The sequence below is a fragment of the Pelodiscus sinensis genome, chromosome 6 (assembly GCF_052426305.1).
Source record: "Pelodiscus sinensis isolate ZL-2025 chromosome 6, ASM5242630v1, whole genome shotgun sequence".
Taxonomy (NCBI): Eukaryota; Metazoa; Chordata; order Testudines; family Trionychidae; genus Pelodiscus; species Pelodiscus sinensis.
In genome coordinates, this window is record NC_143057.1 from 104,175,357 (window position 1) to 104,192,914 (window position 17,558).

Below are 17,558 nucleotides of genomic sequence, written 5' to 3' on the forward strand. Positions count from 1 at the left end.
CTTTGAAATGCTGCCACTTTGAAACCCTGGAGAGACATTTCAAAGGGGCAGCACAGCATGAAACCCAGGAGCAGCTCCATGCGGCGCTACCACTTCGAAACGCCACGGTGGCATTTCAAAGGGGCAGTGCAACACTCTGCACGGCATTTCAAAGTGGCAGTGCCCTACTGTTTACAAGACACTTTAGTTTTTTTAATCACAGTTTGGCTAAGTGAGGTCTGTCATGAGCAGAGTATAGTATTGACATCACTTAGCTAAACTATAGTAAAAGCTACTTGCACTTCCTTTCTATTAGAATTTTACAGCAGGATACCTAAGCTATTTAGTTATCCCACAGCAAAAACCACTTATTTTGGCAGTGTAGACGTGACCATAGTTTCCTTTGTACTTGATGTCTGAGCTTGCAAGTTGAGGCCCAGAATTAAAGGACGTGTCCTTTTGGCATCAATAACTTCTTAAAGAGATTTTAGAATTTCACTGTCTATAGCTGTACACATCTTTAAAGTTGAAAAGTCAATGTGCTTCTACATAGCTATTACAACTTCAGTCCTTCTCCTGTATTCTCTTCATTATCATCGTCCCTTTTAAAAGGGATTTAAACAGTTTGTAGATTTGTAAACATAAAGTGATCTAGGTTTAAGAAGCTTGTAAATGTAGGTGCAAGTATAGATATTGTATAAAGGGTAGAACATTGATAAATTATTAAGATGGTTGATTATAAACCCACATTCATTCATTCATTCATTCATTCTCTCTCTCTCTCTCATGCAAACCCCCCACTGGTTAGAGGGTTTTTTCTTAATTAACAATGGGGAATGCTGTGTGCAGTGTTGCAGCTGTGTTAGTCCCAGAATATTTAAGATACAAGAGGAAGTATGGGGAGTGCTGTTCCCTGTATGTGCCCAATTAAAAATTTAATATGTTTCTTTCGCATGATAGATTCTAGAGTGGGTCTTCAGATACTGCCTTTCAGATGGAGATATTGTCAAATTTGTTCTGCCTTCATAGCTACATGTAAGCTTGACCCATGACCGCTATTGAGCTCTAGGTTCTTTGGGCCTAAAACTTCTCTTAACTAAAACAAAATAAAGTTTACATTACATAGCACCTACGGGTCTGGCCCACGAAAGCTCATCATCTAATAAACCATCTTGTTAGTCTTTAAAGTGCTACATTGTCCTGCATTTTGTTCCTATGTGGACTTCATATATGCAAGCAGGCTTATAAAAGTAGTGGCACTGACTACATGTGTTTCATGCTAAATATCAAAGACCAGAATTTGTACCCTAAAGTGGGTTTTCCAGGGAATGGGAGCAGTGGGAGGCGTGTTACATGGTGCCTGCCGCATTGCGCGAAAACAAGTAAGTGTCCCCCATTCTCTCAAGCCGAGACCACTCGCCCAATAGGTCCCCCTATCCTCCAGGCCAGACACCTCCTGCTCCCATCTCCCCCCAGCCAGATACCTTCTGTCCCTGGCCAGACACCCCTTGACCCCAAAACCTCTCCTGCCCCCAGGCCAACATTCTCCTTGTCCTCTGGCCAAAATCATCCTTGCCCCATGGCCAACGTTCCCCATCCCCCTTCTCCGATGCCCTCTGTCCCCTGGGCAGACACCCCCTGCCCACTCTTTCCCTCTGGCCAGGCAGCTCATCCTCTGGCCAAACCTCGCACCCTCTCTCCCATCTACCACTCAGATCTTGCACTCCCATCCCTATCCCATTCACTGGCAGCCCTGTCCCCAAGCCTCATTTTTGGCCCCAACCCAAAGGCTAAACATGTACTAACCCTGGAACTCCCAGAAGAGTTAATCTGACCTGAGGCCTTGAACCTCAGTTCTCCCTGTCCCTGACCCCACCTAAATGACAAGAAGGGAAGGAGGTTTAGGATGGACATTAGGAAAAAACTTTCTGTCAAGGTTGTTTACCACTTAAATATATTGTCTAGGAAGGTTGATGGAATTCCCATCATTGGAGATATTTAAGAGCAGGTTAGACAAACACCTAGCAGGGATGATCTGAATGGTGTGTGGTCCTGCCATGAGTGCAGGAGATTGGACTTGATGATCTCTCGAGGGTCCTTCTAGCGCTGTGAGTCTATGATCTCTTGTTTCATTTGTGTTAGGTGGGACTAGATTTAAAAAAATAGATTTGCTATAGGTGGTGCTTGCTCAGACCTGCCTCTGAATGAGAAATAGATAGGTCTTGATTACAATAATGGTTTAGTATTTTTTAGCTCCTTTTTAAGTTACAGGGGAGGTATTGTTGGCTCACTGGTTAAAGCATTGGACTGGGACTTAGGATATGTGGGATCTCTTGTTTGCTCTGTGATTGGTCTGTTTGGTGGCTTTGGACAAGTAACTTCTTGTCTTTATGTCTCAGTTTTTCCATCTGTAAAAATGGAGATAACGAAACTGAACATTGTAAGTCACTGAGATTTACTGAGAAAAAGCACTGTATAATAGGAATGTAAAATCCTATTTAATTAGTTAACCAGTTAAACGTTTTGTTTAACCAGTTTACCAATTAAATGGGAGTGGCCAGGGGCTGCTTGAGCCGGGCTAAAACGCCCCCGCCCTCAGCGTGCCACTTCGGCTGGACTGGAGTGCTCCCTGCCCATAGCAGACCCAATGGGGCTGGAGCAGCCGCCTGCCCAGGGTGGGTGGAGCCTGTTCCAGTCTCCGCTGGTTAACTGTAACAGGTAAGCATCACCTGTTAAGGGTGACCATGCATATCCCTACTATATAAGAGCTTGGTGGTGGTATTATTATCATCAATGTAATTCTGAAATTCAGCATTTTCTTTGGGAAATGGCCAAACTTTTACTGAGTTCGTATAAACTGAAACTTGAATACACAACTCTATCGAATAGGATGCATAAAACTGGATTCATTTAATTAAATCCACAATATAGCTTGATTTTGCTCTATGAAAGATGCATGAATAAACCTGTATGATTTCCAGAACAAAAAATGTCAAGTTGTACTGCAAGTGTGTATCAAGACTATAGTTGATCTTAGTGTAAATCACCTTTGAAAAATGTAAGCAAATAAGAAAATGAAACCCCTTAATGCCTGAAACCCAGAAAATTAGACTTAAGTTTGCACTTTTCTAACAGGGCACCTAAATTAATAGAGGTCTAATCTATCATCTTCCAGTTTTCTGAATGTAAATTATTTATGTTGTGTACCACAAAATTTTGATTTTATGTTTTGTTTCATATATGAGGGTCACTGCTTTTCTCATCTCCATGTAAATGAGGTGTCCATTGTTTTGGCCATACCTTGCTTAATTTCTTTGAATACATGATCTTCCCTCTTGTCTGGGAGAGACCTGTTTGGGTTGCAGTCTCTAAAGCATAATATTAACAATATTCATAATTCCTTATGTAGAACACTACATGCAGTTTACAGTGCTATTAATCACCAGTGTGTCATTGGCTTTTATTAAAGATCTCACTCAATACAATTTGATAATATAATAATATTGTATACAGTCAGTAGATTCAAATGCCTATAACTTGAGTTTCAGCACTCCCATCTTTTTAGATCAGTAAACCTTTGTAATATATTATTTGAAAAATAAAACCTAACCACACTTTTCTCTCCTTCTGTATTTAGATGCTGTGCTCCCCCATTTTCTATCTTGATATTTTTATTTACCTATGTAAATAGACCTTCATAGTCTCTGCCTAATGCAGAGAATCAAACATATTCCTTTGTCTAGGGGAGACCCTTTTACAAACTCACCCTGACATACAAGTACATTTCAATCACAATTCAAGCATATATCCAGAATTCTTAGTTCCCATGTACATCACACAAAGAATTAATGATCAGTAAGTTACAAGTATGAAATTTTCAAATGCTATATTACGTGATACCGTTGAGATAAAGATTATCACCATACTGAGTTGGGGGTACAATGAATTGGTCAACCCAGCGGAAACTCATTGCCTGATTTGCCACAGAAGGTAATATCTACTCTAGTCACTGATGAACCATGGATAAGTGCCTGCACCATAAGTGTTAATAGAGATTTTGTGTTAGAATGTCATTTGTTTGTTAAAAAAAACCCAGTAGAATGAAGAAACTGTGGTTTTAGGACCTTCTTCCGGACTTCCTTCCCACCAATTGCTGGTAGCACCTCAACCCCCTTAGTAGGAAATCCGCTCTTGCACCATGTCCACATGCTGTCCCACCAGTGACTAAGGATGTTAAATACCAGTTAATTTACTAGTCGAGTAGTCGATGGAATTTCCATCGACTAGTTGATAGGCACTTCCACATTCCTCCTTTGAAATGTACAAGAGCCCCATCGGGGGGCTCTTGTACATTTCAAAGGAGGAATGTGGAACTCCGCGTGCAGCCTGGTCCAGCAGGAAGTCCCGCTGAGTCAGGGCTGCATGCGAGTGTGCCAGCTTTGAAATGTACAAGAGTCCCCAGCGTAGGCTTTTGTGCATTTCAAAACTGGCATGCCTGTGCAGCCCTGAGTCAGCAGGGGACTCAGAATCCCCCACTGACCCCGGGCTCCATGTTGCGCTGCCGATTTTAAATACCACACGAAGCCCGTGCAGCATTTTTGTGGAACCACAAGTTCCATGCAGCATTTCCACAGAGCCCGGGGTCAGCAGGGGAGTCCCCAGCTGACCCCAGGCTCCATGCGGCAGCTGCTGCTTTGAAACACCGCCTTGGCGTTTCAAAGGGGCAGCGCCGCATGGCTGATCCCAGGCTCAGCTGTGTGGCACTGCCACTTTGAAGTACCCCCTCTTCGCTGCCTCTATCCGATACAGGCAGCAAGGGGGGTTGGGGGCGGGGAGAATCAACTAGTTGACTGACTATCCGATAAGAATTTGCTTATCAGATAGTTGACTAGTTCTTAACATCCTTAAAAAGAACCCTGTTCTGATTAACTGCCTGTGGTTTTTCAGAATGAAGCTTCAGTTCCTCTGGCATCTCTTTCCAGCTCTCCTATTCTGAACCCTCACTTCTCTGTCGTCACCCTCCTGCACAGCTCAGGTTCCCCTCAGAGAGGAGTTTTCTAACACTCAGGGGTTCCCTAGGTTGTATACCAAGAGCAAGAGCAATGTTGTATATCCAGACAAGTATCCTAAAACTCACAAAGAAAGCAAAAAGAGTCATTAATCTACAGATAGTTTGGAGTCAATGATAGTTAATTAAACCTAAAGCTGCTATAATGTTTAGGGTCATATTATGATCAATATGTACCTGTACTATTACAAATTCATTTTCGTCTGGTACTTTTCCTTAAAATTTACTATTGATTAGATGCAAAAGAAAAACACTAGGAGAGCCTGACTGGTATAGATATAGTGACAGAGGGTAGTTTGGTAACTGAGTTAGCTTAATTTTTATTACAGACAGAATTTATGGTTTTCATCAAACATTTACTGGAATATCAGCTTTTACATCTGTATCTAATAGTTCCACATAAGTTTTTCAGTAGCATGTCTGACATTTAATATACTATAAACCTTTTCTTTTTAAAGAATGAGTCAAAAATGTTTTGATTAAAAGTAAACCCTATAAAATGGAGATTTCCCCACGCCCATCCTGCATCTTATTACAGCAAGCAGCATGCTTCACCTTTGAGGATAATACTCCATTTTGTTTTTGGAGCAAAAATGGCATAATTTTGTTAGAATTAAAATATGTATTTTTTGCATAATTGTAAAACATTTTCTAACTAGCCAATTAGCACGTCATAAGACCGGATTTTCAGGTCTCTCCTCCATGTCCGTCTTCTCTCCTGAGCCTCCGGTCTCTCTCTCCATCTCTCTCTCTCTCTCTCTCTCTCTCTCTCTCTCTCCTCCTCCTCTTCCTCGTACTGCCTCACACCCCCTCTGTTCTCCTATGCCTTCCGCCTCTCTCTCCGTCTCTCTCTTTCTCTTCTCCTCCCCCTCCTGCCTCTGACTCGGGACCGCGGAGCCCAAATTGCCGTTTGGGCTTCTCACTCCCCGTGCTGCATGGGGGGCACAGAGCCCCAATGGTCACTTGCGCCACTTGCTCCCATGCGGCGGCCTGGCTGAGCAGCGTAGAAGTCAGCCGAGCGCCATGGCGGGAGGCGAAGGGGGGCAGGGTGGTGACGTTCACAGCCAGAGGGCGGGGCGTGGAGCTGCTGTCACACCGCATGTCACCAGCCCGCCCCCCTTCTCCCGCTGTGGCGCTCGGCTGACTTCTGCACAGCTCAGCTGGGCCGCCGCGGGTGAGCAAGCAGCCATTTGGGCCCCGCACTCCCATGCAGCACAGGCCACCCAGAGGGAACAGCCTGCATTTCAGCAACAACTCTGCCCAGAGGGAACAGCCAGCATTTCAAGCAACAGCGCCGCCTGGAGGGAACAGCCAGCATTTCAGCGTTACAGACTCTCAGACATTGGGCTACTATATATACTATGATGTACATTTTTAACAATTTTAACAATAAACTTAATTCTTTGAGAGAGGGTCAGATGAATTACATTGGGAATATCTTATTTTTACATAAGCACTGACAACGACAATGCTAGTAGTTTTTCTGCAGTTGGTACAGTACCCACCCACAAATAGGTCTCAGTCCTTCTCTGCTTTCCTTACAGTTCCAGTAGGAAGTTTTGTAATGTAGTTCTCCCACCATGGTTTTTCCTCTTGGATCACTCTGCCTTGAATACATAGGTTGAACTGAGAGAACAAATCAGACATCAGGAGTAGTAACATATATAAACCTGTAAGGGAAACACATTAACCTTCCTGGACATTCAATAATGGATTTAAAAGTGGCCATCCTTCTATAAAACTCCGCCATGAAGCCTCTAGGGGTTTCATGCCAGGCCCAAGTCTGGATAAAGGAGGAGAGTTGGTTACGAAAGATTTGAAGAGAAGGATATTGGCATTTGAGAGGAGTTGTTATAGAAAGATCCAGAGAATAGGATGTATGCAGAAGGTCACCAACGAGGAATTATATACGAAGATACATCCGAAAGAGAGCCTACTGCAGAAGGTTATACAGCGGAAGCTACAGCTATATCTGCAGAATGAATGATGAGTGAAAAGTCAAGACCTTGGTATTTCACATAATGGATGGTTCGAATAGGAGAGGCAGACCCCACAGAGAATGGGCAGATGATATAGTAAATTGGTGTGGAGATAATTTCTGTAGACTAAGCCACTCCGCATTGGACAGGGAAAGATGAAAGGAAATAGTGAGGGAAGCCCTGGACACCAACGAGCGTTGAGCCCATGGTTGTTGATGATGATAATGATGATGATCCTTCTGTAAAATAATTTCAAAACCTGATTATAAAGGGTGATAGCTAAACTGGAATTCATTTGCAAATTCAATATTATTAAGTTAGGATTGAATAAGGATCTTAATTGGTTAACGGATGGCTACTCAACACATGTGGCCCATCGGCCATTTGTTTGTTGCCCGCAATGAGTTTGATTTATGCAGGGCTCAACACATAGCCCACGGGTGGGATCCTTTGAACATGGCCTCCACTGGGAACACGCTTCACAACAGCAAGTCAGTATAATGGTCTTCTGCATTTTATTAGTTAAATTTCTGAACTGTCATTGCTCATTAAAAGTGCTGTCATATGGGTGGAAATCGGGTAAATATTGCATTTTATTATTATCAGCAGAACTGACTTAAATGGGGCCTGCGTGTTGTATATCTTGCCTTAATCTTTGTATTCATGCCAATCAGTGTGAAGTAAGCTATTTGCATATATATTGACATGTATATGCAACCACACTTAAGTTGCGGCTCTCTGCATGTGCTGTGAGTATCATTGTGGTCCCCGGGGCTTCCAAAGTTGAGTAGCCCTGGGTTAACACATGACAAAGATGATATTCCCTCACTTGATTTCTACACCAATTGCTTTGAGAGAGCCCCATTTACACAAGATCTGTTTCTTTTGTTGTCCTTTTACCCATGCCTCTGGAAACTCCACTCCAGTTCATCTGATGAAGTGTTTTTTACCCATGAAAGCTTATGTCCTAATTAATAAATCTGTTAGTCTCTAACGTGCCACAGGAATTCCTCTAATGGGCATCATTCTATCCCAACAGATGGAAAAGTACCCTTTCACTTGATGTCCCTATCCTTTCTAAAATCCATTGCTTACAATCTATTTTCAGGGCAAACCACCACACCTGAACCACAGAATTATGATTAAAACAGCCAACACATTTAGTTTGTCTTGTCACTCATCTTTTTGCCTTTCCACTTCTACCATTCTTTCTGATCAGATGCAGTGTCATTACCTTATTTCCTCATTTTGTGATTGTCACATAGTTCCCATTGGACCATAACTTGCTTTCAAGTATGCTTTCCAGTTCCACATGCCATCCTAATGCAGCTTGTCTTTGACTGCCTTGCCAACATGTCTCATGATTGAAGTGAGGGGTTTCCATGCTTGTCCAATCCTGGTTGCTATTTAACATTTATATTGTGGTAGTCCTGTGCTAGATATTATATAAATATATAAAAAATGACAGTCCCTGCCCCACAGTGTCTATAAGACATCTTGCTCCTTCTCCTCCTCTTTCCTTCCCCTCACCTTAAGATTGCCAACTATTTTTCTGAAATGTGAGCACTAAGCTGTTTGTTTAACTGGGAGAAAATATGAAAACACATTCCTTTGGCTTATATTTAACTTGAATTATAAACATAGTTGTCAGCAATTTTCATCTGTAAACTTTTTAAAAGGGTAATTATAGCTGAAGCGCTAGTGACAATTATAGTTTAAGATTGCCCAAGGGGTTTCTATTATAATCTGTTTTCAGTCACTCATAATAATATGAAATCTTCACCTATTAGGCTGAAATTTTCCAGACTTCGTCCCTGCCAGAGCTGCGCTTTTTTTTTTTAAACAAATATAGGATAAAAACATCTGTCATCTATTTTGTTTGTGAAAGGGGTGTGTGTGTGTGAAATTTGTCCAAGTTTTATACATATTATATAAGAAGTTGCAGTATATATAGCTTGTTGCTAATTTTAATAGCTCTAGCACCTAAGCAGCAGAATTCAAAGCTGAAATGTATCAGAGAGAAATCACTCATTAAGGAGAAATGCCTTTGAATGCCGTGGAAAAAGAGTTATGATTTCATCATTAATGTGCAATTGAAAATTGCATTTAATATGTACAGTAGTTTATTGGTGTAAAAACATATGTAATATTTTAACACTAATTCATGTTAAAAGTAGACCACACTGTGCATGTGTGCATACACAGCTAATTTTGCTGTATATTTAAATTTTGCTGTATATTTAAAATGAATATCATAGATACATTCAGTTAAAGGTTACACAATGTAAGCCTAATCAAAACTAATTGAAGTCATTGGAAAGACTTTCAGTAACTTCAGAGGGCAGTAAATCAGGACATATATGAACCCATAGTCTGTAGTATTCCATCTCTATACTATTTCATGTTAAAGTACACACTGAAGCCTTTGGATCCTAGGATCATCTTACAAACTAATGAACTAAGCATCACTACAGGTCAATCTGTTGTGAACTATTTTATAGTGTTCTTTCAGTCGTCTGTATGAAAGAGAGAATTCATTGAGAGAAGAGAATAATGGGAAAGTATGAAAATCGGCTGTAGCATATTTCTCCTCCACTTAGTAATTGGTAAGCGAACAGAATGAAAAACTTTTAGGACTTGTATACATGAAAAAAATGCACCAAATTATCTAAATGGTTTTTAGAAACTGATATAGCCAATTTGGTGGCATTTTTTTGTGTTGACACTCTTACTTTAGTTTAATTTCCACCACTGGTTGCACCAATTTAACTACAGTAGGCGGCATGGGAGAGCTGCCTGTATAGCTGCATAGGCAAATACTCCTACTGCATACACAGTTCATACCAACATAAAAGCTCTTCTGCCAGCAGATCTTATACCGGGGTGGGCAATAATTGTAATGGGAGGCCACTCCAAGTTTTTGGCAAATGGTCAAGGGCCGCATTTCCGCCAAGGGAGTTTGGGGTCTGGGACAGAGGTTGGGTGCAGAAGGGAGCTTGCGGTAGGAGACTGTGGTGCAGGAGGGGGTGTCTGAAAGGAAGTTTGGGTGAAGGGGAGAAGGGGTTGTGATCTGGGGCAGAGTCCAGGAGGAAGTATGGGTGCAGGAAAGGATTCTGGCTTGAAGGAGGGACCCTGGGAGGAAGTTGTGACCTGGGTGAAGGGGGTGCAGAGGGTTTGAGTGATGACTTGAGGCAGGGGAATGGGGTGCAGGGTCAGGGTGGGGCTATGGGTGCCCGAGAGGATTCTGGCCTGGGGGAGGGTGTAGGAGAGGGTGCAGAGTCTGGGAGGGAGTTGCGACCTGGGAGAGAGGAGTACAGAGAGTGTGGGTGGTGGCCTGGGGCAGGTAATGGGGCGGGAGAGAGTGGGGGTGCTAGAGGCAGGCTCTAGCGCTGGTAGGCGCTTACTCCTAAGGCAACTCCCAATCAGCAGCCCAGTAGGAATCTAAAGGCTGCAGTCACAAGCTGCTCCATGTGCTCTGCTCCAGCAGGGTGAAGGGGGAGCAGGGGAAGCAGGGAGAAGGCTTCATTGGCTGCCCCTGCCACCAGCAAAATATTTCAGATGCTATTGGTCGGAAACTGGCCAATGGGAGCTAAGAGATTTTGCTCAGGGGTGGGATAGAGCACAAAGCTTCCCTCCTTCCTTCCAGAATAGAGCAGCCACGTTTAAAGTGGCTGCAGCTGCACTGCGCTTAAGGGTCCCAGTGAGGCCACCATGGGCTGGATCCAGCCTGCTAGCAGCCTCTTGCCCACCTCTGTCTTATTCCAGTCCTTTAAGGGTTTGTCTACATTACAGAGCCTTGGTCGGTACAGATGTGCCTACAGAACCCTTGGCATAGATGCATTATAAGCCTGTAAATGAGAGCTCTTCTGCTAACATAGCCACATCACCTCCCCAGAGAACATTAGCTCCATCAATAAAAGCACTCTCTTGTTGGCATAGTTATGCCTCTCAGAGGCTTTGCTAGCACACCTATGTTTGCTAGACGGTATGATTTGTTTTGCATTCCTAGTTATGGGCAGCTATATTCACACAAGACGCTCATTTTCAAATGTCACAAGAACAAGCAAAAAGAAAGATGTTTTTAAAAGATGAGAACTTGGTTTCCGAATCACAGTTTTGCCATGATTGCAGGGGACTGGAGTTGACCTCTCCAAGTTCCTTCCAGTTCTATTACTTTATGATCTTTCTAAAAATGAGATTATGATTAATGTAGTGTAGTGATTATACATTGTCTCTCTAATTGCAATAGAAGAAATAAATTGGGTAGGCCAAATTTCAGTCAACCTCTTACACTAGAAAGAATTTTTAAATGAAGTGTATGTCATGTGTGATCAGGATGATCAGTGATCATTGCTACTATTTAATCCCAAACCAAGGAACAGAGAAAAAGGATGGTTTTGAAATGGAGGAATTGGACTGAGATTCACAAGATCTGGTTCCAGTTCTCAGCTCTGCCAGGAGCTTACTTTGGGACCCGTGGCAAATCACTGAGATTTTCAGAAGTGCTTGGCATCCAGAGTCAAGATCAGATTTTCAAGAGAGCTCGTCTTTCAGGCATCAAAATAAGTAGATATTTTTTCAAAATGAGCTCTGCATGTTGACGCCTGAGTTGTTTTGAAACTCTGGGCATAAGTGAAAGCTGTTGGTTCAGAGCACTTTTAAAAATCTGGCTTCATTTGTTAGGCCTAGCTCTTAATCTCTTGATGCCTCAGTTCTCCCATACGGAAAACAGAGGAAATATTTCCCTGTATTGTGGGGTGTTTTGATAGTAAATTCAGTATTGTTTGTGAGATGCTTCAATATTTTGGTAGTAAGGATGATATCACTTGAAATACCCAGTCTAAACCATTTATAAACATAGTGAGAACATAATATTGTTTTAACAACTACAGGTACTGGGAAGCTGTTCACAAATGGGATGAAGCACTTCAGTTAACTCCAGAAGATGCTACACTTTATGAAATGAAATCACAGGTAAACTCATGAAAATTCTTTGTTAATTTAGAAATCCAAAGTTACATTGTAGTCTTCAATAGATTATACCTAAAGCCCTGCCACCGTTTGGGTGTGTAATAAGAGTTCAACTGGATTTTGGTCCCTGAATTTATTAAATATTGCTTGTTACAGAGTCAGGGATAGATCCTCTTTTTCCCCTTTCAGCACAACAGGGAATGTTCTACAAGTTAGAGAATTGTTAACCGTGTCAAGCATACCATGATAACATCTCTGTCTAGGTATGAATTTGGCAAATATCTAAGTGTAAACTTTAAATTGAGACATTTAAAAATTATATTACTGTTACTCCAGGTAGGTAAATCTACTAAATCTAAGTGGTAAATCTTTGAATCTACCATTAAAAATCCATATGATCTTACCGAAGATTTAGTTTATTGCCACCTCCTTCCTCTCTCCCCTCCCTCTCTCAAAAAAAAAAAGTTTGTGGTATGTGACACACATGCACACTCATTGCACAAACTTTGAAGGAAGATGAATTTAGTTAAATACATTGATTAGTCTCAATCGTCAGGGTTGTTCTGATGGATTAAGGCTCCAGTGTCCACCAACACTACACTGAAACTTTGATATGTAATGCTGTCCCTTTTCTTCCCATGCAGCTAGTCAAATTTTGGGGTTATGAGGCTGTTCCAATTAGAAAAAGCTGGAGTCTGCAATTTCTTTGATGCAGTTTTGTTTATTTACAAGGAAAGTACAAAGTCCCACTTCTCCAAACTGAGGAGGAATCAAGAACAAAAGAAGCAACTTTTTAGCTTTGTGCTCCTGACCTCTTTAGGCAACAGACCCAAAGCTCTCTAATTTTTCCAAGACTCACACTAACCTTGCAGGTTATGTCATGGCTTTCTTGTTTTGATGCTTCTGCCTCTAGCTCTCTTCTTGTCCCTTCTTTGCTTCTGTGTGTTCATTTACACACCTAGTTGCAGTACCAAGTGGAACCCTCCTACCTACCGTATGGTGTTAATTCCTGGGCAGAATGTATTAGTCCTGTTTTAGGTATGTCTCCTTCCCTGATTCAGTTATCTTAAATGAGGCATGTACTTACAGACCAGTTTGAATTAAGTTGTAACTGAGCCCTGAATGAGTTTTCAGTATCAGCTATATGGATTAAGAAAACTGATGAGCTCACAGTGGCTTCAATGGCAAAGTTACTGGATGCCATTATTTTATGCATGTTCATGTGCTTATGTCCCCCTTTTACCTAAGTAGAAAAATAAGATTTCCCATCTGTTTGTACTATGCTTTTGAATTGGAAATGAGGAGCCAGTAAGAGGGAGAAAAGATGAGATCTATGGGTTCAAACATTCTATTACATTATTTTACTTTTCAGTTAAGCTTTTAGTAAGCCATTTTGTGTTTTTATTTAAGGTATTTTAGGGTTTTTTTTTTCCTGTTCATGTGGGTGATTTGCTTCTTTTTGCCTCTTATCTATCATAACAATGTTAGTGGCCAGACTACTTCTGAATTTAGCCGCACCACGGTAAAACATGCCTGCTGTGCATCACTGATATGATCTCTTCTGTACATCTAGGAATAAAGAATATAGACCATACTTATAGGAATCTAACCTGCAAAGCAGCGACTATGAAAAAGATTACAGTGTCATATTCGATAATCAGCTGAATGTGAACTTCTAGTGCAACACTGTAGGTAAAGGGACTAATGTGACCCTTAAATTCATAAATAAGGAAATCTTGAATCAAAGCAGAGGTATGACTGCTGCTGGAATACTGTGTCTTATTTTGGTGTCCATAATTAAAGAGGGGTATTGACAAATTGGAAGGGGACTTGAGATTACCCACTAGAATAACTAAAGGATTAGAAAAATATGCTCTACAGTGACAGATTCAAGAAGCTTGATCTATATAGCTTAATAAAGTGAAGGTTAAGAGATGACTTGATTACAGTCTGTGGTTCACAGTCTACATGGGGAACAAATATTTACAACTGGACTTGTCAGTTTATTGGGTATGGTATAACATGATCCAATGGCTGGAAGTTGAAGCTAGTCAAATCCAAGCTGAAAATAAAATGTACATATTTGACAATGAGGGTAATTAGCCACTGGAACAATTTTCCAAGGATTATGGTGGATTTTCCATCACTGAACATTTTAAACTCAAGGTTGGATTTTTTTCCCTCTAAAAGATATGTCCTAGGAATTATGTTGAGAACAATTCTGTGGCCTGTGTTATACAAGAGTTTAGTCTAGTGAACACAGTGGTCATGTCTGGCCTTGGAATTATTAATCTATGTTTATTACTTAGTTAATTATATGTGAGCCCTTCAGCAGAGCTTTTTTGTATTCTTTATTTTTATACCTCACTCATCATGGTAGTAAGCAATGCATCTGTCATATGTTGTTTGTTCTCTCCTCCTCCCTCCAGAGAGGGAAACATGTCCAGCAGAGTGTCTTCTTTTGCTAGTGTGTGAGTCTTTCAGTTTTTTAAATATAAATGTACCTGTTTCTATTTGTTTATATTAGAAGTAGGTAAGATCAAAGAAATGCACTTTACTCTTGGAGCAGAAAGAGGTAAGGTTTGTGACAGTTTTTAGTTGCTGGGGAAGCGAATTCCATAGTCTCAGAGTAGCCCTCTCCTGCACAAATTTTTTGCTTATAGTTGAGAGTTCCCTTGCAGTTGCCAACCACCAGCTTTGTCCTGGAGCTTTAGATGATCTTTTCGCCACCTGGGACTCAGGCCATGGAGTACCTTGAAGCTAAGGACCAAGAACTTGACCTTCATTCATACTTTTGTGATCACATTCACAGCTGTGCATGAGAATGTTCAAATATAAACATATTTTGAAAATGTAAAGAAATAATTTCTTACCTGTGCAGTTGTCTAAAACCTTTTTTTTAATATAAAACCTAAATTTTGGGCATTACGTAAATTGGCAGCGTTCTTATATTTGCAAGCAAATGGCTAGTACAGATGTCATTTACGGTATGACTTCTGTTAACTAACTTCCAGTAAGCATAACTTTTGTGTAATTTGATGCCCTTCTGCTTTTAAAGGCACTAGTCTGAACAGTGAAAATATTGTTTATGCCAAAATTGGAATATGTAATTCATTCAAAAAATATTATTGTTAATATTTAAACAATATTTTCTTACACTTAGATAATTTGTTCCAACCCATCAAACCAACTTCAATCAGACAATTAATTTGTTAACTACAAATTTAGAGGAACAATAATACATTCACTGAGCAAAAAATAAATTTTTCAGAAAAAGTGTTGAATTGTCATTGTGTGAGTAACTCATGACAGAATGTGATTCCTACTTAGACTTTCTTGGCATTAGCTGCAAGGATTGTTTAGAATCACTTGGAGGTCTTTTCCTCACTTCCCCAGGTGCATATTTAAGTTTAAAGATTGCTTGATATACCCAGCTGGAGAAGTGAGGAAACAGATTGACAGAGTCAGAAGAGTACCCAGAAGTCCCCTACTTCAAGATAGGCCCGAGAAGAAAAATAACAGACCACCACTGGTGATTGCCTACAGCACCCTTCTTAAATCCCTCTAGCACGTCACTGACAATATACAACCTGTTCTGGGAAACTATCCCTCGCTCTCACAGACCTTGGGAGACAGGCCAGTCCTTACCTACAGACAGCCCCCAAACCTGACGCAAATACTTAACCAGTAGCCACACACACACCACAGAAAAACTTAACCCATAACCTATCCCTGCAACAAATCCCGTTGCCAACTCTGTCCACATATCTATAAAAGTGACACCACAAAAGGACCTAACCATAAAAGCCATACCATCAGGGACTCTCATAACTGTACATCCACTAATGAAAACATATAACATCAGGTGCCAGCAGTGTCCCTCTGACATGTATATTATCCAAACTGGACAGTCTCTGTGACAAGGGATAAATGGACACACATCAGACATCAGGAATAGTAATACACATAAACCTGTTGGGGAATGTTTTAAGCTCCCTGGACATTCAGTATTGGATTTAAAAGTAGCCATCTTTCTACAAATGAACTTTATCGCCTGATTACAGAGGGAGACGTCTGAACTGGAGTTTTTTACAAATTCAACACTATCAACTTAGGCTTGAATAAAGATTTTAATTGGTTAATGCACTACAAAGGCAACCTCTTTTTATAGTTGCATCTCCACATCAAATGATGCGCATGAGACCCAACACCCTGACTTAATTAGCCTCATTAACACTGGTTCTACAATTGACAGATAACTTCTTTTGCTGTTATATATATCCTGGATTCTGTAATTTCTACTCCAGCTCATCTGATGAAGTGGGTTTTCCCCACGAAAGCTCATGAGCTGTTGTACTTTAGAGACGAACAAACTTATTAGGACTCCTCTTTTTGACAGTTACAGCCTAACACAGCTACCCCTCTGACACATTCAACTGTTAGGGTATGTTTTCAGGATTAGCACAGAAGGAACTATTTGCGTAAAATGTGTGTATCTTTAGTCCTCTTAATTAGTTAGGTCTGTTAGGGATATTTTATATTAATATGTAGCAGTGTTCTAATTTACTGAACTATAAAATAATATATTGTAAATGTACAGATTACTTTTCTGTTTAATAAAAAGCTTAAATAAATATGCTGTCTGAAGACATAGTAAGAATCCGTAAATATTTACAGACAGAAACTAAATAATCACCTGTTCATATTTTCATGAACATCTGTTTTATTTTATTGGGTACATAAATTTTAAGAATTTTTGAAGAAAGGAAATGAGGCTTTCAGGTCCTAATTGTCAGTTGAGGGCAGGAAGTGTATGTTTGTAGGCAGGGCTGGACAAATCCACTCGCCTTTGACAAGTAGATTTTGGCAGCTGGCGAGCTGTGACGCGGCAGAACCGCCCCGTGGTGGTGAGGGCGACCCAACCCGCACTTCAATGGCGCCGACCGCCGTGCTATACGGGCAGCACGGCATTCTGACAGCGGTCTGTGCCGCTTGTTCCCATGCGTCCGCCCAGCTGAGCGGCATGCAGGGGGGCTGAGTCCTGGGATGGGAGCCGGAAGTGGGGGCGGGGCCAGAGTGTGAGTGCATCCCTGACATCAGGGGGAGAGGCGCTGGTGAAAGAGAGCGCTGCATTCAAAGGAGAGCAGCGGAGGAAGGCAGAAGGGAGAGGAGACGGAGGAGAGTAACGGAGGGAGAGGGGAGAACAGAGGAGTGAGCTAGAAGACGGCGGTGGATGGAGGAGTGAAGGGTGAGAGCGGAGGGGGACAGGAGACGGAGAAGGTCAGAGAAGGCAGGCGTGAAGCAGAGCGTGGGGGCAGAGGACGTGAAAGGAGAAGCGGAGGTAGGAAGCAGCCCAAGATGGGGCTCCTTAGTGTCTCCACTCTGGGCTGCTTCCTACCTCCGCTTCTCCTTTCACGTTCTCTGCTCCCATGCTCTGCACTCTCCACTCCCTGTCTCCCTCATGCCTTCTCTGACCTCCTCTGACTCCCGTCCTCCTCCGTTCTCACCCTTACTCCTCCGCCCACTGCTATCTTCTAGCTCACTCCTCTGTTCTCCCCTCT

General features: G+C 41.6%; 1 protein-coding gene across 3 annotated transcripts in view; it reads left to right on the forward strand.

Annotated features, from left to right (window-relative positions):
- Positions 1 to 17,558, forward strand: part of TTC33 (tetratricopeptide repeat domain 33) — a 66,136-nt gene that overhangs the window by 32,936 nt on the left and 15,642 nt on the right. For all 3 annotated transcript variants that reach the window (XM_006139485.5, XM_014581757.4, XM_006139486.5), the window contains one exon: positions 11,919 to 12,000. In XM_006139485.5, coding sequence (XP_006139547.1) covers positions 11,919 to 12,000 — 82 coding nt within the window. The remainder of the gene's footprint in view (positions 1 to 11,918; positions 12,001 to 17,558) is intronic.